Below are 22,892 nucleotides of genomic sequence, written 5' to 3' on the forward strand. Positions count from 1 at the left end.
GGCCCCGGCAGAGAACACAGCAGGAGCAAAGGAGAGGCCTGGCCGAACCCTGGCTGGGCTGCGGCACCCGGCCAGGCTGTGTGCCCCTGACTCGGACCCCCTGCCCTGCCTCTCGCCCTGTCATTAGGCCACTGGGAAATACTCCTTCAAGATCTTTCCAGAGGAGAGCATCAGTGGCCACGTGCTCCCAGACACACCCCAGGGCCTGCTCGGGGAGGCCCAGAGGCTCAACGCCAGTGTGGTGGCGTCCTTCGTGGAAGTCCCTCTGGCCAGTGTCATCTCTCTTCAGGCCAGCAGCTGTGGTGAGCAGCCGGCTCCTTTCCCTCGCCCTCCTGCCTGCCTTTGCCCTCTCCCTGGATCAGTGGCCACAGTGTGGTGTGCACCCCCGTTCCGCTGTGTGAACCTAGCAGGTCGCGTCAGCCCCGGAGAGCCCCATTGTCCGCTCCTGCCACGCGGGGACAGTGAGAGTAGCTACCTACAGACACGCTTAGTGACTGTCCCTCGATGACTGTCCACCTGGCCCGCCTCTGCTGCCCCGCAGGTAATCTGCAGACCTCACCCACACCTGTGCAGACCACCCCTCCCAAGGAGAGCTGCAACGAGGGGCTGCTCATGACCCTGCTCCAGCCCAACTGCTCCGATGACACCATGACTCTGGAGCTCAAGAAAAACCTTATCTGGGTAAGGGGACCCCTGCCCCTCTGGCCTGGCTGACAGGGCCCAACCGGTCCCTCCTCTGCCCTAGGAATCTTGGGGCCCTAACCCTGGATTTCTCACATCCTCCCCAAGTTTCGGTTTTCCCGCTTGTAAAATGGGGTTGAAAATGGTTCCTACTGTGTGGTGAGAACTAAATGAGGCCTGGCACGCTGAGCCAGCTGTGGTGCACAGTAAGTGCTCAATAAATAGCTCCGAGGTCGTCGTCGGTATTCATTCTGAAAGCCAGCTGAGCCGGGTGCTCACTTAGAGTACCTCCACAATATGAAGAACAAGGATATTTATTTAAAAACTAGAGGTCCGGTGCATGAATTCGGGCACGGGTGGGGTCCAGCCAGCCCACCCCCGATCCAGCCGGATTGGGCCTGGCCCCGCCCCCGGTCAAACTCCCGGTGGAGGGGACAATTTGCATATTAGCCTTTTAGTGTATAGGATTATATAGTATAACACAGGCTTTAAAAAATGTGGAAAAAGTAGAAAAGAAGAAAATCTCAATCTCTCCATCCAAAGACAATGGCTACCAACATTTTGGTTTGGTTCTTTCTAGAATGTATTCCCTGTGTGTGTGTGTGTGTGTGTGTGTGTGTGTGTGTATATATATATATATATATATATATATTTTTTTTTTTTATTGACTTCAGAGAGGAAGGGAGAGGGGGAGAGAGGTAGAAACATCAATGATGAGTCATTGACCAGTTGCCTCTTGTACACCCCACACTGAGGATCAAGCAGGCATGTACCCTTGACCGGAATCGAACCTGGGACCCTTCAGTCCACAGACTGATGCTCTATCTATTGAGCCAAACAAGCCAGGGCCTCTGTGTGTTTCTTATATGGTGGAATCATATCATATGCACTTGTTTGTCTCCCTATAGTCTCTTAACGTATTTTTGAACTTTGACATATGTACTTAATATCACGTTTAATGAGCACATATTATTCCATCATATTGACAGGCCATCATTAACCCCTCCTCCCTTTTAGACATTTAGCTTGTTTCCAGTTCTGTAATATTATAAAAATGCAGAAAATGTCACTGTGCAGACTTTTTAAAATATGGGGTTGTTTTCTTAGGCTGGATTTCCACATTAGTGAGATTGCTGGGTTAAAGTGAGTGAACTTTCTGGGAGTTTTGATACATGTTGACAACCCACTTTCCAAAAGATGATTCCAGCTTTTACTGCTGATTTATGAGAGCACCGTGACTCTCTCTCTCTTGACTCTAATTTTTGTTTAAAAAGCCTTTGCCAATGTGGGAGGTGGAATGTGGTGTTCCAGTCTTATTTTAATTTATACTCTTTGCTTAGTAGTGAGTGTGGGCATGGCTCCATATGACTGATAATAACCTGAGGCTCTTTATCACTGTGGCTTGGTATTTTTCTTGATGATTTTTACGAGCTTACATAATAAAAAAAAAAAAAAAAAAAAAAAAGTGGGCCCTTTGTCCTTCATTCTTACCGAGATAATTCCTCCCGGTGTGTTATAGTTCTTTAAATTTTGGCTACAATTGTTTGTAACATTTTGGGTATTTGAAAGAACTGGGCCATTCTAGCTCCCCATCTTCCCTTTTGTGACGTCTTCTGGCTGTTCTGAGGCCAGAAACCTTGCTGCTGGCGCCTCAGCAAATCATCCATGTCCTCTGGGACTTGTAGGACTTTTAAGTCTATGCTTAAGTCCGTGGGGGAGTTTTTGGGTGTTTTTTTTTTTTGGGGGGGGGGAGTGGTATAGCGGCCTATATGAAGCTCTATCTGTCTGCTGCCTCCTCCCTGCCTGCACCTGCCCCAGCAGATGTCGGGGAGGTGGGGGAGGTGGTGCGGTGACCAGCGATAGCTGGCATTACTGTTACCCAGTGCCAAGGGCTTGGATGACTACATTGTCACCCATCCATCTTGGGAACATGACACTGCACTAAAAAGAATGTGCTAGACCTATACGTGTAGACACAGAGAGATGTATATAATTTATTGTTCAGTAAGAACACCAAGCCACAGCATAAAGGACAGTATGGTGCCATTTGTTAAAAATGCAAAAAAAAAAAAAAAAATAGCCCTGGCTGGTTTGGCTCAGTGGACAGAGCGTTGGCCTGCAGACTGAAGGGTCCCGGGTTCGGTTCCAGTCAAGGGCACATGCCCGGGTTGCGGGCTCGATCCCCAGTAAGGAGCGTGCAGGAGGCAGCCAATCAATGGTTCTCTCTCATCACTGATGTTTCTCTCTCTCTCTCCCCCTCTCCCTTCCTCTCTGAAATAAAAATAAATAAATAAATACAAAAAATAAATCCACACATTTCCTCTGAGTACGTACATATGTCTGTATAGAAGAAAACAGAAAGAAAAGGGTCTGAACAGATTCACCCCCAAACACAGGGCATGCAGCCTCTCGTGGGTTTGTGGAAAGCGGTCAGCGTGCATGAGGATTTGAGCCTGGGCCCGGGGTCACTGGGGCTTCCCCTTTGTATTTGGGGGGTTAATGTCTCCTCAGGTGTCCTGGGCAGCGAGGGGCAGCAGCAGTCAGGGACAGCGTTCTGGGGGTGGGTGTGAGCTGGCTGACCTCAAGGGGGACCTCTAACCACCCACTCACCTCTAAGACGGAGATTCTTTGATGCTAAAAATGTGACTGAAACATTTTAAGATTTGATTCTTCTAAAACAGGAGCTGGCGAACTAGGGCCCACTGCCTGTTTCTGTCAATAAAGTTTTATTGGCACACAGCCACAGCCACGTGTACATATGGTCTGTGGCTGCTTTCAGACTTTGAAGGCAAAGTTGGGTAATTACAACAGAGACCACCTGGTCTGCAAAGCCTCACGTACTCTCTGGCCCTTTCAAGGCAGCTTGCTGAGCACAGCAGGCCCAGGAGCCCGTGGTTCTGAGATTGGATTATGCTGGTGGGGTCTGCATGCCCCTGGGGCCGTGAGCAATGACTGTTTGTCAAACTCACATGAATTTTAAAATTGTAATAGCTCTGCATTTATTTTAATATATATTAGAAGGAAAACAATACATAGTAAATCCAACGCACGGTGTCGCACATTGTACTGCTTAAGACAAGATTAAGTACAAAATCAGTCAAATTCGGGAAAGGGATCGTCTTAAATGGTGCAGGATGACAAAATCTAACACAAACGGAGAGGGGAGCAGAGGAGGGCTGTGGCCCTGGGTTTTGATCCGTCCTTGGTGCTGGGGTGGACAGACTCCAGGGAGCCGGGTGCCTCCTGACGGTGTCCCCCAACCCCGGCCTAGTCTCTGAAGTGCGACATCAGCAGCCTGACCTTCTTGGACCCGCGCTGCCAGGCTGAGGACAGAGGCGACCAGCTCGTCTTGCACAGCGCCTACTCCAGCTGTGGCATGAAAGTGACGGAAAATGTGGTCACAAATGAGGTAAGAGCTGGGGTAGGAACAGCCTACTGGGTGCCCCCCTCAGGCGCCTCCTGGACCTGAGGGGCTGAGGGCCTTTGGGGAGAGTGGGGCGTGGTGCTTAGTAGGAAGACAAGGCCCAGGTGGCCAGGGTTGGCTCCGCCTGCCCATCTGTAAACCGGTGACCCGGGTGGGGTCTCCTTGGTCGTGTTTGGCTGACCGGCTCCGTGGCTCTGTCTCTGCAGGTGGTCGTCAGCCTCCTGTCCAGCTCATCACCGCAGCGGGTGAGATGGATGGTCACCGTGTGAACATCTGGTCCGGGTCCCCGGGTCCCGTCCAGGCCTGGGAGGGAGCAGGCCCAGGAAGCTCGCCCTCACCCTGGCTGCCCTGTGCCTTCAGCGGGGCTCAGCCTCGCCTGCTGTGCAGCAGAAGCAGGACTGTTGAGGGTTATGTTCTCGGCCTTGCGAGTCAGCAGGTTCTAGCAGATACTGGCTGTGTGGCCTTGGGCAAAACACTTACGCTTTCTGGGCCCAAGGTCACGTGTGTGAGCAGTGGCATCAGAGGATCCCCTGTGGGGGTGCTCATGAGCAGCCACTGAGATGACACAGGGAAAGCATTTCACACAGGCCAGGTCCGGAGTGAGTTCTTAATATTAGTTTGGTGTGGGCTTTTTGTTTGTTTTAAATATATTTGTATTGATTTCCGAGAGGGAGAGAGAGAGAGAGAGAAACATCAATGATGAGAGAGAATCATCGATCGGCTGCCTCCTGCGCGTCCCACACTGGGGATCAAGCCCACAACCTGGGCATGTGCCCTGACCGGGAATCGAACCCTGACCTCCTGGTTCATAGGTCGATGCTCAAACCACTCAGCCAGCCAGCCAGGATGGTGTGTTTTTTTTTAAAGATGAGGGTGAGGGTCAGGTAACTCCTCTGGACCATGACCCCTGCTCCCATCCCCACCCCTCACCTCCCTGGGGGCGCCTCCCGGCCTGACCACCTCCCTCCACCTCCCGCAGAAAGCAGTGCAGTGCATCAGCATGAAGGGCCTCTCCTTGCAGCTGGGCCTCTACCTCACCCCGCAGTTCCTGCAGGCCTCCAACGCGATTGAGCTGGGGCAACAGGGCTTCGTGCAGGTACTGGACTTGCCCTCCCAGGGCTGCCTACTCCTGGGGTTTCTCCGAACCTTGCTTCCCACCGTCAGTACAGAGATGAGAATGCAACTTCCCAGAGAGAGGAGGGAGCCAGACGGAGCACGATGGAGGGGAGAGATAGAAAAGGCAGAGCTCAGAGAGGCGGAGTGGAATGTCACCTCCTCCTCCAGGCAGGCCCACGACTGTACCACCATCGGGGCTCAGGGCAGGAACTCTAGAATGAATCTCGCTTATCTCATGAGAGCAGGCGGGGCGGAGCGTGAAGAGGAACTGCTCACGCCTGTCCCCTTGCCTACCTACGCAGGTGAGCATGTCCCCGCCGACCTCTGGGATCGTGCTCAAACTGGACAGCTGCCAGCTGGACTTGAGGCCTGAGGCAGACACCGTGGAACTCATCCAGAACCAGGCAGCCAAGGGCAGCTGTGTGAGCCTGCTGGAGTCCAGCCCCCGTGGTGACATGCGCTTCAGCTTCCTCCTCCGTGGCTACATGGTGCCCACGCCCAAGGCTGGCACCCTCAGCTGCACCGTAGCCATGCGTCCTAGTACTTCATCCCTGGTGAGTGGGGCCTGGGCCAGGACCAATGTCAAGGGTGGCTTTCGGGTGTGAGGGTTTCAGGAAGGGACACAACAGCCCTGGAGGATGTAAGAACAGGTGGCGAGGGGCAGAGCCAGTCAGGTGTGGCTCCTGCTATCAGGGGTACTCCTTCTGCAACCCCACAGCCTCTGAGGACTTTGCTGTGTGCTCAACATTGGTAGGCTATGTAGCTGCAACCGTCCGTTCATCCATCCGTCCACCCACTATCCCTCCCAGTCATTCGTCCATAGTCCTTCCACCATCCCAGTCATCCACCCACCCACCCATGAAGCATGATCACCAGTGTAATCTCAGTGAACAGGAGGCCTCGGGGAAGAGGGCTCAGACAGAGGAGACCACCTTCTGACTTTCTGCATTTATTAGTCACAGCGCTTCACCGTCCAGTGGATCTCCACTCCAGGCACTCGGCCTGGACACACGGTCCTCTCAGGCCCTTCACGCACAGGGTCTCTGGTTGTGTAGAACATTCCAGTAGCAGCCAGGGATTGTCCCCCAACACACCTCCATAGCACAGCTCTCCCAGGGCCTGCTCGAGGGCTCCCAGCTAGAAAGTGGTGGGATGGGATGCAAAGCCAAGGCCCAGGGCGGGCCGGGACTGGGGCCTGGTGCCGGGGAGTAAGCCGGAAGGCTCCCTCTCAGAGGCTGTGCCACACCCCGCTCTCTTCCTTCCCCAGGAGGTCCGCAGGCCCGTCTCCATGCGCCTGAACATCGTCAGCCCTGACATGCCTGGTGAGCTCTCCCCAGGGCCCTCTGGGGTTCACGGCTGAGGTCAGAGTGGGGCACAACAGACGACCCAGAGGGATGGGGGCCTAGGCTCACAGCAGGGAGGACCCGAGAGAGAGCAGCCCCGGGGGGAGGGCAGGACCAGGGCTCCCCAGCTGCGTCTTCCGGATGGAGAGACTCCTCTGCTCATGACCGCCCTGTGGGACGGGACTCTGGACCCCACGTGGCTAGCTGACCTCATTGGGGGGATGGGGCCTTCGACTCAGGTCTGGATGGGACAGGGGACAGGAAGCACCATGGGGTGGGGCTGGCCTCGCCTTAAGGCCCCCAGTGCGGAGGATGCCCTCCAGCCCAGCACCCTCCAGCCTGTTAGTTCCCAGGCCCCCACCAGACAGAGGAGTCCCTGACCCTGGAGGCAGATGTGGGGGGTACCCCCCTCTTTGCCACCCAGGCCAAGCCAGGATGGAGCCCCACTCCCGGCTCACAACCAGGAGACAAGGGCTAATAACCCCAGTGCATGGAGAGGGACTCAGGCCCGATCACACTGGAGTCAGGGGTGTGGGAGGAATGAGGCTTGGAAAACGCAAGAGCAGAGCCAGAGAGCCCTCAGTTGGTCTGCCTGTCCCTCCCGGGGCATCGGGCTCAGAGGGGGCAGGGCCTGACCCAAGGTTACACAGTGAGGAGGGCCAGGCTCTGGACTCCCAGGCCCCCCACTTTTTGCTCCGATTATGCCAGCCAGCCTCCCTAAAATGCATCTCCCTCAGCGGAGGGAGGCAGGGCATGGCCCAAAAGGCCTGGGTAGGCCCTCTTGGTGAATGGTCATAGCAGTCACAGCTAAGTGCCAGGCGTGGGTGTGTTGAACCTATTTGCTAGATGAGGAGACTGAGGTTGCTAGAGAAGTCAGGGCAGTGGGTGAGCTGGGACTCACACCAAAACCTGTGCTCCTGGCCAGCACAAGAGCAGGGAGCCAGGGTGGGGGCCAGGGAGGAGGCAGCAGCGCTGACCCAGCTGTCCCTCCCTTGGCCGCACAGGCAAAACCCTCGTCCTGCCCGCCGTGCTGGGCATCACCTTTGGCGCCTTCCTCATCGGGGCCCTGCTCACCGCTGCGCTCTGGTATATCTACTCGCACACACGTGAGTATCCCAGGCCCCCACCACGAGTGCTCAGGACCCCGCTACCACCACCCGGGGGAGCCCAGCAAAGCCTCTGGGGGAGTGGGGAGCCCTGGCCGGGGCCCTGACCTCCGCCCCTGCCCCCAGGTCCCCCCAGCAAGCGGGAGCCCGTGGTGGCGGTGGCTGCCCCGGCCTCCTCAGAGAGCAGTAGCACCAACCACAGCATCGGGAGCACCCAGAGCACCCCCTGCTCCACCAGCAGCATGGCGTAGTGCCCAGCCTGGAGCCCCGGGGGCCACCCGGCCAGCCCTTGCCCAGCCGGAGAGACTGAGCAGCCACCAGCTGGGAACCACTGATCATGAACTCACCCCAGGATCCCAACCCTTCTACTCGGCCAAGGATGGACCATGCCCTCTGCCTCTTTCTCAGGGGCCTGCTGCCAGCGGGGGCACCAGCCTGGAACACCTTGGGGTCCCCCCACCCCACCCTGCAGAACCTTCAAGCTCAGTGGGCCTGGGGTACGGCTGCCCAGGACCACAGAGAGACAGAACACTGCCCTATATGTCCACATTGTTGTAGAAACCCACGTCCCTGTTACCCTGAACTGGATCCAGCCCTCGATGACCTGGGCTGGGCCGGAGGTGAGAACTCAAAAGACTCTGCCCAGCCTCCTCAGGCCAAAAGCGCCTCCTCCGTGACCAGCCCAGAACCACCAGGATCTGATCCCAGCAGCACAGCTTTGGACCGGCACAACTTTGGGGGGGGGGGGGGGGGGGGGGCGGATTGAAGCCAAGGAATGCCCAGCCTGGGAACAGGGGAGCCTAGCTCCTTCCTGCAACTGTCACATGGAGACCCCCTCCCTCCTCGCCCATCAGGAAGGCAGCAGATAGGAGTGGCCAGGCTGCCTGACCTGGGCCCACCCCTATATACTCATCACCAATAAATCAGACCATGAAACCAGTGCTAGGCTGGGAGAAGGGAAGGGGCCCCTAAAATGATGGGGGGAGGCAGCTCTGGGTTCAAATCCTGAACCTGCCACTTGTTGGCTGTGACTGTGGGCAGGTGCCACGGCCTCTGTAAGCCAGTCAGTGCCCTCGTCTGTGAAATGGGAATGAGAACTCTCAGGCACGAGGTCTCCGTGGGGAGTTGTGCAAAGCGGTGGTTGACAAACATCAGGCCACTGAGGCTCAGAAGGGAGAGGCCTGTCCCAGGCCACACAGCCAGGCTCCTACACAATCCACTTTCTGGGCCACCACAGCCCCATCCCCCTATTGTCTGCTGAGGGAGCTAGAGGCCAAAAATTAAATCAAAGTGAAGATTTTCATTTAATCCAGCCACCCTCTGTCCCCACGGGCCCCCAGGCAGGGGCCCTCTCCTTTTCCAGAAGGCCACTGAGAGGAGGGAAACTAGCGACCTACAGCTGGTAGGACCCTAGGCCTGGCCAGGACGCAGTCTGGTGGGAGCTAGGCTGGACAGCCGGGCCTTGCTACCCCAGGAGACCCCCCCTCGCCCCCCAGCTATCAGGAGGGAGCACGGAGAGGCCAAGCACCACAGGCTCAGAGCTCAGAGACAGGATGTCCGATCTCAACCTCCCGCCCACCAGCCATCTATTTCACTGCCCGGAGCCCCGGCCCCAGGGCCCGTCTAGACAGACTCAGGAAAGCAGAGAACAAAAGGCACCTGATGTGGGAGTTCCCGGAGAGGAGAGACGCAGGGCAGGTGTGGGAGGCCCCACCTCCAACGCCCCTGCCTCGGCTACTGGGACAGGGAGGGGTCCAGCAGCTTGAGGACGCCGCCCACCAGGTGCAGGCTGCCTGTGACCAGCACGTGGACGGCAGCGGCCTCTCGGAGCACGCTGGCCCCGCTGTTTGCCACGGGGTGGGCGAGAAGGTCCCTTGGGGAACTGGGTGTCTGAAAGACAGGGTCCCGGCCCTGGCTGATCCACTGCAAAGCATGGGAGATGCAGCTGAAGACAAGGGAGCTGGTGCCGTGGGTGTGGGGCGGGCGGGGTGCCAGCAGCAGGGATGCCGGCCCACCAGCCTCCGGGCGGGGGCTGCTCCAGAGGTCCGGGCTGGCCGCCTCCTCGGCCAGGCGGCTCCAGTGCTGCTGGTGTTCCAGGCAGCGGAGCAGCACCTGGTCCAGGGTCACCATGAAGTTCTGCTGGTCTGCAGGGCACAGGGGCGGCGCATCAGCGAGGCGGGTGGGGGAAGGGCAAGCGCGCTGTGGACACCTGCCTGATTCAGGGCCTTTCACATGCACTGCCGGTCCTCAGAGTGGACACTGGGAGGAAACTGAGGCTCAGGGAGGCTCAGTGTCTCAGAGCTGGTGACGAGCAAAGCCAGGCAGCTGAGCTCCAAAGCGGGGGCTTTTGCTCACTGAGCACATCTCCCACCCTCGCCTCTCCGCCCTCACTGGACAGGGGCCGTCACGGGCCTGCAGGAGCCTTTCCAGAAATGCTGGTTCCCGGGATCGCCACACTCTCCCCAGGCGGTCTGATGTGGGGCCTGGGGAGCTGTATTTTTTATAATATTATTTCAAAAAAATTTTTAATGGGACCCATTGTAAAAAAGAAATACATTTTACAATGGCAACCCAGTACTCACATATGTGTATATTAATGTCTGGAACAGAATCTCCATAAAATAGCACCTGCCCTTACTTTGTGCAAGATACACAGATATTTTCTATTCGATTTCATTTAAAGTAGAAAATGCTGGTTGGTTGAGACCCACTAACTGATTTCAAGGACCATCAGTAGGTTTTAACCTGCATTTTGAAAAATGTTTTCCCCGATAATTCCTTTTTAGTGTTGCAGCCACATGCAAAATGTATCAAAGGATATTTACACCGTAAGACAAATCAAGCTCCTACCCCAGCCCCCCCCCCCCCCCCCAGTCACCAGCCCACCTCAGGGCCCTCCACGCCCTGCCCACCTCAAGAGACCATGTCTGCCGCCTCTCACCTGCGTTGCCCGCGGATGACACCTCTGTCAGGTTAGGGCAGAAAACAGCGTAGTCAAACTGGCAGGGCTAGAAGGCCAAGGGGGAAAGCTTGGGTCAGAGCCCTGAGAGGATGCCCATCCCCTCCCCACACCCCCTCCCCCGTCTTCCACGCAGCACAGGGAGTCTCCCCACACACACCCATCTCTGGAGAGGCCCTCGGCTGGGGTGATGCTGTATAAGCCCAGCCACAGCGCTGCAGTGCCACCCCCTCTCCCCAGCTCCCCCAGGACCCCCTGCCTGGCCTGTGGCCCGGGCAGTGCAGCCCCACAGTGCAGATGGGGAAACAGAAGCTAAGGTCACCTAGCTACTGAACAGGCTCCAGATCCAGGAATTAGCCCCACGCTACAATTGAGGAAAGGAGGTTCAGGGATGTGGGGTGCCACACAGCCAGAACAGGGCTGGGCTGCCTGTCGCCCAACCACCCGCCGGCCTCTCACCTGCAACAGCTTCAGCAGGGCCGCCGGGTCCCGGTCCCCCGTGGAGTTGAAGAGCAGGACGCGCACCTCGGGCCCCCTGCGCGGAGAGGAGAGGAGGCGGGGAATGGCCGCCCCGCCCACCTTTCCCGCAGAAACTACCCGCCCTCTACTGGCCCGGCCACGCCCCATCCTTCCCCGAGGCCCCGCCCCTTCGGACCCCGGGCCCCGCCCCTTCGGACCCCGGGCCCCGCCCCTCCGGACCCCGGACCCCGCCCCTGCCCAACTCCGCCCCGCACTCACCTCTGGTGGCGGCGGGGCAGCGCCTGGCGGAACCAGCGCACGCAGGCCTGCACGCTGCTGGAGGTGTGCGCGCCATCCAGGTACCAGGTGAGGGGCCCGCGGCACAGTATCTGGGTCCGGCCTGGCCACTCCGTGTCCCGAAGCCCTGGGGGACGGGGCAAGGCAGCTCTTCAGACTCCCATCTTCTCCAACTCGCACACATAACCCGCCCGCAGCCCGCACCCCTGTCTGAGCGCTCCAAGCAGCTGATCAGCCCAGCAGCCTATGGCCGGTGCCAGAGGGATCAGCAATTCTGCCTCATCTGATGGAATCTTCTAGGCAGCCCTCAGGGGGGCTACTATCACAGATTAGCCCTTAGCTCAGAGAGATTAGGTCACAGAGCATACGAGTCTTGGGACTGGATGTGATTCAAGATCTACCTGGCCCCAGAGCTGTCTCATGGCCCTGACACACAGTGGGCACACTGGAACCACGTGCTGAAGGGGTTTAACAGCCATGAGCACCTACTATGTGCTGGAAGCTTTGGGGGAAGCCTGACCAATATCACCATTCTTAAGAATCTCATGGTCTTGTGATGATGATGACAAGGATGACAGTAACAGCAGCTACCACTGGCTGGGCACTTTATCCCATACTCGACAGGCTCTGGGCTCAGTCCCCTGGTGACGTCACCTCACGGTGGGTCCTATAATCATCTCACCTGGCAGGTGGGGAAACTGAGGCTCATAGAGAGTTCGTGAACTCAAGGTCAAGGACGCTTACCGACTTCAGAGTCCTTTCTCTTGGGCACCATATCGAATTGACCCCACCTCTCAAAAAGCAAAGTGAGAGGAACACCTGAAGGGACCGGCTGGGCAGGAGGGTCTAACTCACCATGCCGCATGTGGGCTGTGGGCTGGAACACGGGAGCCAGGGGCAGCTGACACAGGAGGCTGGGCCTGGACACTTTCAGCTCGCCAATGCCTGGGGGCAAGGGAGGGCGGTGCGGCACTGAGTGTTCTCAGAACCCTCCGAGGCAGGCGCCACGTGTCCCTGCCCACCAGCCCTCCGAGGCCGGCTCCTCGTGTCCCTGCCACTCACCTTGGCGGTCCTTCCGCTGCAGCCAGCAGCGGGCCAGCTGCAAGGCCAACGTGGCGTTGGACCGCTGGTGCTCTCCCTCCAGGCCCAGGGTCAACGGCGGCCCCCCTTCCTCCAGGGCTTCCAGCGGTGGACACAGGTAGAGGGGGCACTGCAGAGGAAGGAGGCAGAGGAGCTGCCGCCGCCGCCGCCCTGGCAGGAGGCCCTTCCTGATGCCGCCAGCTCCTCCCTCTTTCCCCACCAGCCGGAACCCAGCCCTGCTCCCAGAACCCAGCCCTGCTCCCGGAACCCAGCCCTGCTCCCGGAACTCAGCGTGCTCCCGGAACCCAGCATGCTCCCGCGGGGCGAGCAGCGGCCCAAAGGGTGAGGCAGCTCCCCGGCACTGCCCGGCACTTACGGAGATCTGCTCAGCACGCTCCCTCAGCACTGCCAGGGGCCCATCGGGCTGGGGCACGGTGAAGGCAGGCACGCCACACTGGGGAGGACGGAGAGAGGAGACAGGGCTGCTGAGGGTCGTCCACCTTCATCTCTGGCCCCCGCATCCCTGGGTCGGAGCGGCCCATTTAGCCTCCCCCAGAGTACCCATGGGAACCACTTGACGGGGAGACTATGATTGGAGATGAGGCTCCACTTGCTCCCGTCACATGCAGAGCTGAGACAAGAACCCAGACCCCACCGATGCCCAAGTCCCCTCCTGAGTCAGGATACCAAGGACCCTGCCCCAGCCCCACTTCCCTGAGCTTTAAGGGCCAGGCCCAGGTACCTCCCCTCCCTGGGGCTGCCCAATCACCTTGAAGATGCCCCCTTTCTGCCATGCGATCTTCTCTATCGTGTCCCCCAGAAGGCTAGTGTGGTCGATGCCAAGAGAGGAGACCCCACACACCACAGGCTTCCTGCAGAAGACGAAAGGACGTGATGCCCCTGCCCTGGGCCCCCTGGGCCAGGGACCATCCTCCCTCTCCCCAAGCAGCCGCCCTCACCTGACTATGTTGGTGCAGTCATAAGCCCCACCAATACCCACTTCCATCACTGCCAGGTCCACCTGCAGAGGGTCAGAGGGCATGGCAGGGGGTACAGGGCACCTGGAGGCCACATGGGAGCCCCCAGCCTGCTTAAGATCCCCCTCCCCAAGGCCTCAGGCACAGGGCTCTGGGGAGCGGGCACACACCTTCTCTTGCAGGAAGACATGGAAGGCCATGAGCGTGAGGAAGCGGAAGTATGCAGGCATGGAGACACAGCTGCTGCCGTCCTGTGGATGGGAACACGCCAGAGCCTGAGGTCCATGCCGCCTCTGCTCTGGGGAGGTGGGGTCCTGGGAGTGCAGTGCCTTCTGGGTCCCTCTGCCCGCTCCAGTGCCCGCTCCAGTCCCCCCACCAGCCCTCCTGTATGGACACCTTGGTCTCCTCCAGCCGATGGTAGAGGCGCCAGAAGTGCTTGGTGAAGTGCTCGGGGCTGATGGGCTGCCCATTGATGCGGATCCGCTCGCGCACCTGCACCAGGTGGGGAGAGCTGCCGGGAGACCTGAGGTCATCAGGACTCCCGGCTGGAGCCCCCCAGGCCTCCCCCCAACCCCCGTCAGAACTGTCTGTCAGAAACACAAATCTGATCATGTCACAGTCCTGCTGAAAACCCTTCCCCCTGCCCTCAAGAGTCCCAGCTCTTCACCTCGGCTTCCCAGGCCCAGGGGAGGCTGATGCTACTGGCCTGTCTCACCTCTCCCGAATCCGACAGTTCCCTGTGCCCCGGCCCCGCTGTGCACCCCTGGGTTGGCCCACAAGGTTACATAGGCTCTGGTCGAAGCCTGGGTTTTTCTTTTTTTTTTTTTTAATTTCTTCATTGATTAAGGTATCACATATTTGTCCTCATCCCCCCATTCCCAGCCCACACCCCTCCCCACACATGCCCCCACCCCCCTGTTGTCCTTAACCGCTGGTTAGGCTCATATGCATGCACACAAGTCCTTTGGTTGATCTCTCCCTTTACCACCACCCTCCCCTACCCTCCCTCTGAGGCGCGACAGTCTGATCCATGCCTCCTTGTTTCTGGGTCTGTTCTTGTTCATCAGTCTATGTTGTTCATTATTTCCCCTAGATGAGTGAGATCATGTGCTATTAGAAATACACTTATAAGAACCGAAAATGAGACAAGCAATAATGGTTATGGTGACAGGCAAATGATTCAGTGTGTAGTGAGTTTCTTTCTGGGCCAACAGTTCTTTTGAGACCCAATTTCAATGTCACACAGTTCCTAATGTGTACATGTCAGCCATGACATTTCAGTTCCGGATGGTGGACAAATGGTGGTAATGCTGGTCTGACCCTCTCTGGTTTGGTTCCGAAGCCTGGGTTTTTCTCCAAAAACTTATTCTAGGTGTTGGCTGGTTCTACAGCCCCCCCCAGAGAGCTGGGAGAACCACACGCCTCCACACCTCCGTACCTAAAGAACCCCGTCTTCAGGCCGTAGCTCCGGAGGATCCGCTCAGTGAAGGCACAGGTGGAGCCCTAGGAAGGAAAGGTCTTGTCTGGGCAGTCCCCACCCCACCCCGTGGACACGCTCTCCCTCCCCCGGGTCCCGCCCTTCACCTTCCCCTTCGTCCCAGTCACGTGGATGATGTTCAGCTGGTCCAAGTCCTCCACCTGGAACAGAAAGACAAGGTCCTCAACTCAGCAACAGGACTCACAGACAAAGAAAAATGGGGGGTGGTCACAGGCCCTGCCCACTTTACCTGCAGCCCACTCCGTGCCAAGAACAGCTTCATGGCTTCCAGCTGTGCCTGGGGGTCACCCCGCTGGCGCTTTACCTGCTCCAGGTAGCTGGCATTGGTCTGCAGGGTGTTGAGTGTGCGCACAGCATCCTGGCAACAACAGTCCCCGGTGGCAGGTTAAGGATCACTTGGGGTCCACAGGGACAGAGGCACCCAGTTACCAATGGCCAGGCCAGGGCACCCGCCTGCCGGACCAGCCCTGTTGCCCAGCTTTGAGGTTAGACACCAGTGAGAGAGAGGTGGCATCATTCCAGCTCTGGCGCCAATGGGAGCCTGAGGCAGCTCAGCCCCACCCAGGGAGTGCCAGGCTAGGCAGGCAACATGCGTAACGGGATTAGCCCTGCTTTTGGTTCCAGTTGCCCAGGCTGCACCCCTGGGGCCTTTGCTCTCATTCCCTCCAATGGGGTCCACCACTACATTGGGCCCCTACTGGGGTGGGGCTAGAACCACAGAAGGTTCCAGAACAGGAGGTCTAGAACTGGAGGAATTAGCATAAGGAATTCCTAAAGTCTTCCTTCCATGCCTAACCCTGATGATTGAGATTCCATATTCTGGTCAAAAGTAAAGCTGCCTGAATATGAGGTAGTTTCTCAACTATTAATGGAGGAGTGAGGTAAGGTGATGGTTGTTTAAATTTGGTGGGGGCCGAAACCGGTTTGGCTCGGTGGATAGAGCGTCAGTCTGCGGACTGAAGGGTCCCGGGTTCAATTCCGGTCAAGGGCATGTACCTTGGTTGCGGGCACATCCCTGGTGGGGGGTGTGCAGGGGGCAGCTGGTTGATGTTTCTCTCTCATCGATGTTTCTAACTCTCTATCCCTCTCCCTTCCTCTCTGTAAAAAATAAATAAATTTGGAAAAAATAAATAAATTTGGTGGGGGTTTTTTGGCCTGCAGGGATATTTTGTGTTTATGTGTGCAAAAATAATAAATTGGCATTCCTGTGCCACTCCCCGCCTCTAAAAAAAAAAAAAAGAAGAAGAAGAAGAGTAGAGCTGCTTGAAGCCACGAGATGGAAAAGAGAAGGAAGGTGGGAGGGAGGGTGTGCCCAGGGTCACCCAGCCAGGAAGGCAGGTAGGTCAGCCTCAGGAGGGTCCCCGCTGGAGGTAAGAGTGGGGGCGCTATTTATTTTCCCTCGGGACCCTAAAGGTTGGTTGGAGGCCCCACCCCATCAAACTGGTGCCACCTGTCTGGCTGGCATCAGGTTCTGGTCTCTGGCAACTGGCCCTTGGCATAAAGCCAGGGGGAAGTTTTCTGTTTTCCAGATTCTTGCCCCACCCCCACTCCACTGCCCCCGATTCCTAAACCCGGAGATTCTGGAACACCGGGACCCCAGCTGAGCCACTGGACCTCTAGGTCCTCTCACCGGGCGCCCCTTCCAACTCCATCGTGGGGCACTTCAGCCTCAGAATTTCCAGATGGGGCGGTCCAGGCCAACTCCCGGGTCCCAGTCCCCACTCCCGGACTCCAGGAGGCCCCCGCCCCCGAGCTCCCCAGCCTCGGGTTCCTCGGCACCCTCCCCGGCGGGCGCCGGGAAGCAGCGCAGCCCAGCCCCGGCCCACGTGTCATCCCCGCGCCGCCGGCCCGCCGCCCGCCTGCGGGGTACCTGGTACTCCATGCCGGGCTCCTGCGGCGCGGGCCGCGCGCTGAACTCTCGCCTTCCCGTGACCCTGGTCGTCACACCACGCGGGAAAACCGCTGCCAGGAAGGGACTCGCGCGCAGGTGGCTACGTGCCCGCGACATAGTCCTGCGGCCGGGAGCCTCACCCGGAGCCCGAGCCGGAGACCCGCCCCGGCGCTCCTCGTCCCGCCCCGCCCCGCCCTCCACCAATCAGCGCCGCCCAAGGAGCCCACCGGAACCAATGAGAACCCGCGGATGCCATCCTTGTGAGGGGCAGTCTCCCGAGCCCAGGGCTTCGCCCATATTTATGAGGGGCACGTTCCCCCGGGCGGCCTCTGCCTTCGTGAACTCGCACTGCCTTTGTCATCCTCCTCCCGAGGCCACATCCGTCGAAAGAGCCATTCGCAGGTAGCATCCCTCAGCCTCGACTCCAGGCCAGAACCAGCTCCGAACCAGCTCCGAGCCGGATGAAAGGACCTTACAGATGTCACTGAACCACGGCCCCAAATGTCCCAAATCAACACAGAGACCACAGGCCGCGGGGTACGGTCCCTGCCCTCGCGAATCTGACAGCCCGATTGTGGGCCAACAGAGCAAAAGCCGGGCACCTACGCGACTGGGGTGCCTGGGGCGTCTTTCTGGAAGAAAGCCACATCCTGGGGGAGGCCTGGGGGGACGAGGGAGTCGGCGAGGTGCAGGGATGGGAGACAGGTTTCCAGGCAAATGGAGGGAACGGTGTGTGCAAGGCAAACGATGGGAGAGAGAGAACTAGGCACCCAAGAATTGCACTTCCACCTGGTTGAGCCCCATAGCGCCAGCATGCTACACCCAGCAGGACCGTGCAGCCTGCTAAGAAATTTGGGTTAAATTTGGATGACAATAAGATGGTTTTAAAAGAGATGACTGGGTTAGATTTGCTGTGTGGAGGAGCGCCTTTCTCCTCCTTGGAAAAGGTGGGATGGAGAGTCCCTCTTTTACAGCTGAGGTCCAGAAAGGGGGGTAGGGAGCGGCTGCAAACACCCCTGTAGAGAAGTTCCCACAGATGAAAGGCATCCTTCAGAAAACGGATGGCATTTCAGGACCTCTCTCCCTCTTTCCTGCTGGCATTGGGGTAACTATTTATCAGAGATTGATTTTGAAATAAACAAACGAGGTGTTGGGAAGACTCCTTCATTAGCTGGCTGGGTTTTCTGCTCTTCACAGCAGGGCCAGGTGGGGGCACCTGGGAGATAAAGAGGTCCTTTCCTCTCTTGGTTTCTTCCTCTTTTTAATAAGTGAAACTCTCTCTATACATATTCATGTATATAACTTAGTAACTGCATAACAATTATCATAAATAATTTCTTTTGCTTACCCCTCCCCTCACTTCCTCCTTTGGAAATCATTGACAACCGTGTGTCCCACAGTTGTCTATGCTCATGAAATCAAAGACACACCTAGATATTCATAGGGCCTTGTCAATGCAGATGATAATATTTTCTGTCAACTTTCTTTTTTGTTTTACTGTCTAAAGTTTTACATATGTTTCCTTTTCCCCCCGATTTGTCAACTTTCTTACTCAACAATAGGCGTATAGGGATTCTTCTAAGACAAGGACTTAGCAAACAGTTAAGTAGCACTTCTCTGGCCAGGCACTGCTGTAAACACTTTTTACATAGTTGCTCATTTAATCATCACAATCCTATGAAGCAGGTGGAAGTATTATCTTCTTTGTTTCACAGGTGAGGAAACTGAGGCACAAAGGGATAAAGGGACATGCCCAAGTCACAAAATCAAGATTTTTACTCTAGCCTGTCTGCCCCCCTCCCACTCCAGGTGCCAGCATCCTAACTCCGCTCCCCTCAAAGCTATCAAAGTTCTGTTTCTTGTGATCTTTCCGGAGAAATAAGCAAATACAAATATATATAGAGAGAGATCTTCCTTTTATAGTCACAGGTAGTGGGCCCTATACGCAGGCCTGTGTTGTACTTTTACCACATGCCTTTACATCCTGGACCTGATTCTGAGCCGTGTCAGTAATAAGAGCCTCCCCATGCGCTGATTTGTTCTTCGAAGTGCTGCCTGGTTTGGAAGTACTGCTGTGTATGGGACCAGTTTCCTACGGAGGGACATTCAGGTTTCCAGGGTTTTGGCATCACAAGCAGGGCTACCATCAGGAGCATTTTGTTCTCGTCATTTCTTCATGTGCTAGAGTGTCTGATGCATACACTCCAAGAAAAGCATCCGCTGGGCTGGAGGTGATTTGCACTGGACACTTTCATACTTATCGCCACATTGTCCTCCCCCACCCCCGCGGGCACCAGCCAGCCCTTTCTCCCCCCCCCCCCCCCCCCCCCCACATAGACGTTAGCCAGTCTGGATCCTTGTCAATATCACATGTGGAAAAATGCATTCTTGGGTTAGGTATCAGTTGCATTTATTTTATTTGGAGGAGGAGGCTGAGCACTTTATCTTATTTTAAATAACAACCTTTTGTATTTCCTTTATAGTCTGCTCACCTCCTTTGTATCTTTGCTTTTTATTTGTAAAGTCAGAGGTGTGAATCGTGATATGAGACTATTCAGGGAACAAACCCGTTGGTGAGACAGTGTGGAGAGTGGGATCCCATTTTTGTGAAAATAATAATTTAGAAATAGCCTGGAAGTTATGCCCCAAGTGGTAACGGTGATTAGCTCCAGGTGGCCAGGCTAGAGGTGACCTTTGCCCCCTTTTGCTTATGTGGATTTTATAAAATGTCTCTGAAGCAGGCATAATTAGGAAAAAGGACGAACAATTCCTACCACTCTGGGTGGCTGCACCTCGGCGCACCTCTTGTTTGACTTTCTGGTCCAACAGGTCAGGACATTGAGGCCCAGCAAGGGGCCCAAACTGCCCTGGAACCTGGCGTGGCTTCCCGGAAGTTCCTGGGGTCCCCACTCATGGCCACGAGGGGCCCTTAGGAGGGCACAGGCGTGTGGTGCGGGGCCGTGAGAGAGCCAGGCCACAGACAGGCTGGCTCAATCCTGCCTCCTCCCCTCGGAGCTGGGCAAAGCCTTCGCTGCTGGAACCAGAGAGCAGCTGGCTTTTCAGAGGGAATAATGCTTGTTTTTTTTCAATTTGTTATCTCACCCTCTGTGACCGTTGTCTGTGGCACCTGCTCCTTGGGGGTAAGATTTCCTGAGCCCCCTCCTGGCCAGGCGCTGTGCCGAGCCCATTTTACAGGCGAGGAAACAGGACCTGGGGAGTCACCTGTGAAGGGGACCAGCCAGCAGGTGCAGCTCTGTCCCAGCTCCTTTGATTCCCGTAACTACTGACTTCACCCCTCCGATCAAGCTGGGGAATCCCTGGCTAATTTTTTCCATCTGTAACTTGGATTTTCTTAAATAATAGTTAACGTGAGTGTGTTCTAGACCCTTTACATGCACCTGTCTTCTTGGATCCTCACCCCCGCTGCAAGGAAGGTGCTGTTCCAGGACCTATTTCTCAGAGGAGGCAACCAAGGCCTAACAGGGGAAGTGACTTAATCATTCACTGGGCACCAGACTCCACCCCCAAGCCACCCCTGGACCCTGCCCCCCTCGCTGCCCTGTGCCCAGTGAGAGTGAGGTGACCTGGTCATCTGGTCAACAGAGCTGCGGCCTTGAGCCAGCTCTTACTTCAAAGGGAGGCCCTGGGGCTGCTGAGGAGCCCTGTAAAGTGCAACCCTCACCAGACCCTGGGGCTTCCCTCAGCTCTTTCTCCCCCGAAAGGACCCACACCATGTGACCCGGGCAAGTCACCTCCTCTCTCTAGGGCTGTAGTCTCAAAGTGAGAGGACCTAGACAACCTTGTAGGAGCCACTGTTTCCAAACCCTGGCGTCTGGGCCTGCCCCTCCTCTGCTGCTGGGCACAAGGTTCTGTCCAGCGGGCTCGGGAGGCATGGCCCAGCCTGGCGTGCAGCCCCAGGCAATGCTACTGCAGCCTTGCATTCTCGCCTGGGCTTCAGACTGCACAGGGAGGGAAGGAGGGAGGCACCTTCTCATGGTACCCATTCAACAGAAGAGGAAAACTAAGGCTTGGTGAGGCTAAGTGGCTTGTCTAGTGTCTATCAGGACAGGAACCTAGATCCATGCTCATCTCATCCCTTGTAGCCAAGCCCAGGGTCCCCAGCCCCAGCCCTAGCCCGTCTCTGCCCCAGCCAAGCTGGAAGGCTTCCGCTGCTTGGTGAGCCTCCTCACCGCGCTGAGCCCTGTTGCTTCACCTGTAAAGTGGGGGTTGCAGTGGTGCCCACCTCGGGGAGCTGGATGAGGCTGAGGGAGAGGGTGCTGGGCCCAGAGCACAGAGCCAGGGCTCCACCCATGTGCCAAGGTTAGAAATCTTTAACAAACTAAGTCCTTAACGGCTCTTAACCACACCTACCAGATCTATAGACTGCAGGCAATAATGGTTTCAGATCTGTAAGATGCAGATAACAATGGGCACAGGGCCAGTAGGTAGTGAACACTTGATCCATGTGGCCTTTATTGTTATTGGGTTTTTTTGCAGGTTACTGAGATCATCAGTGGTGTTTCTGGTTTTTTTTTAATCCTCAGAGGAGGATATTTTTCCATTGATTTTTAGGGAGAGTGGAAGAGAGAGGGAAAGACAGAGAAATATCCATGTGAGAGAAGAACATTGATTGGTTGCCTCCTGCAGGCACCCCAACCAAGGCCTGGGCCGGGGAGGAGCCTACAACCAAGGTACATGCTCTTGACTGGAATCGAACCCAGGATCCTTTGGTCCACAGCCCGATGCTCTATCCACTGAGCCAAACCAGCCGGGGCTGTTATTGTCTATACTAATAAAAGGGTAATATGCTAATTAGACTGGAAGACCTTCTGGACGTCCTTCCGGACAAAGCTATGGTGGCGGGGCTGAGGCAGAGGCGGTTAGGGGCGATCAGGCCAGGAGGGGAGGGCAGTTGGGGGCAAGCAGGCCAGCAAGAGGGGGCAGTTGGGAGTGATCAGGCTGGCAGAGGGGGCAGTTAGGGGTTATCAGGCTGGAAGAGTGGTGCAGTTGGGGGCAATCAGGCTGACAGGCAGAGTGGTTAGGGGCAATCAGGCAGGCAGGCAGGCGGGTGAGCAGTTAGGAGCCAGCGGTCCCGGATTGCAAAGGGGATGTCCGACTGCCCCATAGGGATCGGGCCTAAACTGGCAGTTGGACATCCCCAGATTGGAGAGGGTGCAGGCCGGGCTAAGGGACACCCCCCCATGCACGAATTTTGTGCACCAGGCCACTAGTTATTAATAATGAGATTAGCAGTCCTCTTCACAGAGTAGTCCTGAGAGTTCGAGCAGTTGAAACCAGCCTACAGATCACACAGGCCTGGCACACAGGACCCTGGAGGTAGCCTCTGCCAGCAGCCCCGCCTCAGGGTTCTGCTCTGAGACCCTCCACAGACACACTGGGTGGGGCTACTGTGGAGCCTCCACCGGGCAAGCCTCAGGGCCCCTGACCACCCTGAGGCCAAGGCTTATCAATGCAAGGTTTTCCTTCAAAGTGTGGGCTTATCATTGCTGATGATCTTGGACTCCTGAGGTATATCTACACCAATTTGTACAAAAGAAAGAACAGAGGCTGAGAGAGGCAGGCGCCCTGCCCAAGGTCACAGCGCCCTCCTACCTGGAAAGCGGCAGATTTAGCTGAGAAAGGCCCCCCGGATGGGCTCAGCTGCTCCATGGTTGCTTCACACCCCAGCTTCTCAGCCACTGGCCAGGAGGTAGCCAAGGACCTGGCACCTTTCATTCCTGGCCGTCATGCTCCCCACCCAGGCGGGCAGTGATGGCAGGCCACCTCTGCCAAGCCAAGCTCGCTCTGCCCAGGCTTCAGCTGGGCTGGAGATGGGAGGGGGAGTGAGAGGATACCCAAGATCCGCCTTCTCCCCACCCAGAAGCCCAGGGCCTCCCGGGGTGCAGGGAGGAAGGTCTCACCTGATAGGTTCCTGCTCTCATTCTGGGACCTGCCCAGGGACCTCTTGTCCTCCCTGGGTTTCCAGAGTGCAGTTCCCAGGAGTTAAATAACAACTGGGTGGGGGTTAAAGGTGAGGAGGCATGCGGGGACACTGAGGGGA

General features: G+C 56.9%; 2 protein-coding genes across 2 annotated transcripts in view; one reads left to right on the forward strand and one right to left on the reverse strand.

The window, feature by feature from the left end:
• Nucleotides 1-8,596, forward strand: part of ENG (endoglin) — a 30,047-nt gene extending 21,451 nt beyond the window's left edge. The window contains exons 7-15 of the mRNA XM_079790529.1: nt 128-302; nt 542-681; nt 3,953-4,090; nt 4,312-4,350; nt 5,085-5,201; nt 5,524-5,775; nt 6,489-6,543; nt 7,569-7,670; nt 7,797-8,596. Coding sequence (XP_079646655.1) covers nt 128-302; nt 542-681; nt 3,953-4,090; nt 4,312-4,350; nt 5,085-5,201; nt 5,524-5,775; nt 6,489-6,543; nt 7,569-7,670; nt 7,797-7,921 — 1,143 coding nt within the window. The 3' untranslated portion in view covers nt 7,922-8,596. The remainder of the gene's footprint in view (nt 1-127; nt 303-541; nt 682-3,952; nt 4,091-4,311; nt 4,351-5,084; nt 5,202-5,523; nt 5,776-6,488; nt 6,544-7,568; nt 7,671-7,796) is intronic.
• A 209-nt stretch (nt 8,597-8,805) lies between these two features.
• FPGS (folylpolyglutamate synthase) lies at nt 8,806-16,988 on the reverse strand. The gene is made up of 15 exons (XM_079790530.1): nt 16,811-16,988; nt 15,170-15,298; nt 15,027-15,080; nt 14,881-14,945; nt 13,839-13,953; nt 13,613-13,693; nt 13,425-13,486; nt 13,235-13,337; nt 12,842-12,919; nt 12,448-12,595; nt 12,241-12,330; nt 11,368-11,512; nt 11,089-11,164; nt 10,612-10,678; nt 8,806-9,814 (listed from the first exon to the last, which is right to left on the reverse strand). Exons 1-15 carry the CDS (start codon nt 16,946-16,948, stop codon nt 9,405-9,407), a joined length of 1,761 nt encoding a protein of 586 aa, XP_079646656.1. The 5' UTR covers nt 16,949-16,988; the 3' UTR covers nt 8,806-9,404.
• Between the last annotated feature and the right edge of the window lie 5,904 nt (nt 16,989-22,892).

Source organism: Cnephaeus nilssonii, assembly GCF_951640355.1.
Source record: "Cnephaeus nilssonii genome assembly, chromosome: 14".
Taxonomy (NCBI): domain Eukaryota; kingdom Metazoa; phylum Chordata; class Mammalia; order Chiroptera; family Vespertilionidae; genus Cnephaeus; species Cnephaeus nilssonii.

Coding starts and splice junctions, on each gene's coding strand:
- FPGS (XM_079790530.1), bottom strand. CDS start 16,948: ATGTCGCGGGCACGTAGCCACCTGCGCGCGAGTCCCTTCCTGGCAGCG. Junction 15,081..15,169: donor TGGCACGGAGTGGGCTGCAG/GTAAAGTGGGCA, acceptor TTTCTGTTCCAG/GTGGAGGACTTGGACCAGCT. Junction 11,165..11,367: donor CTGCCCCGCCGCCACCAGAG/GTGAGTGCGGGG, acceptor CTCTCCGCGCAG/GGGGCCCGAGGTGCGCGTCC.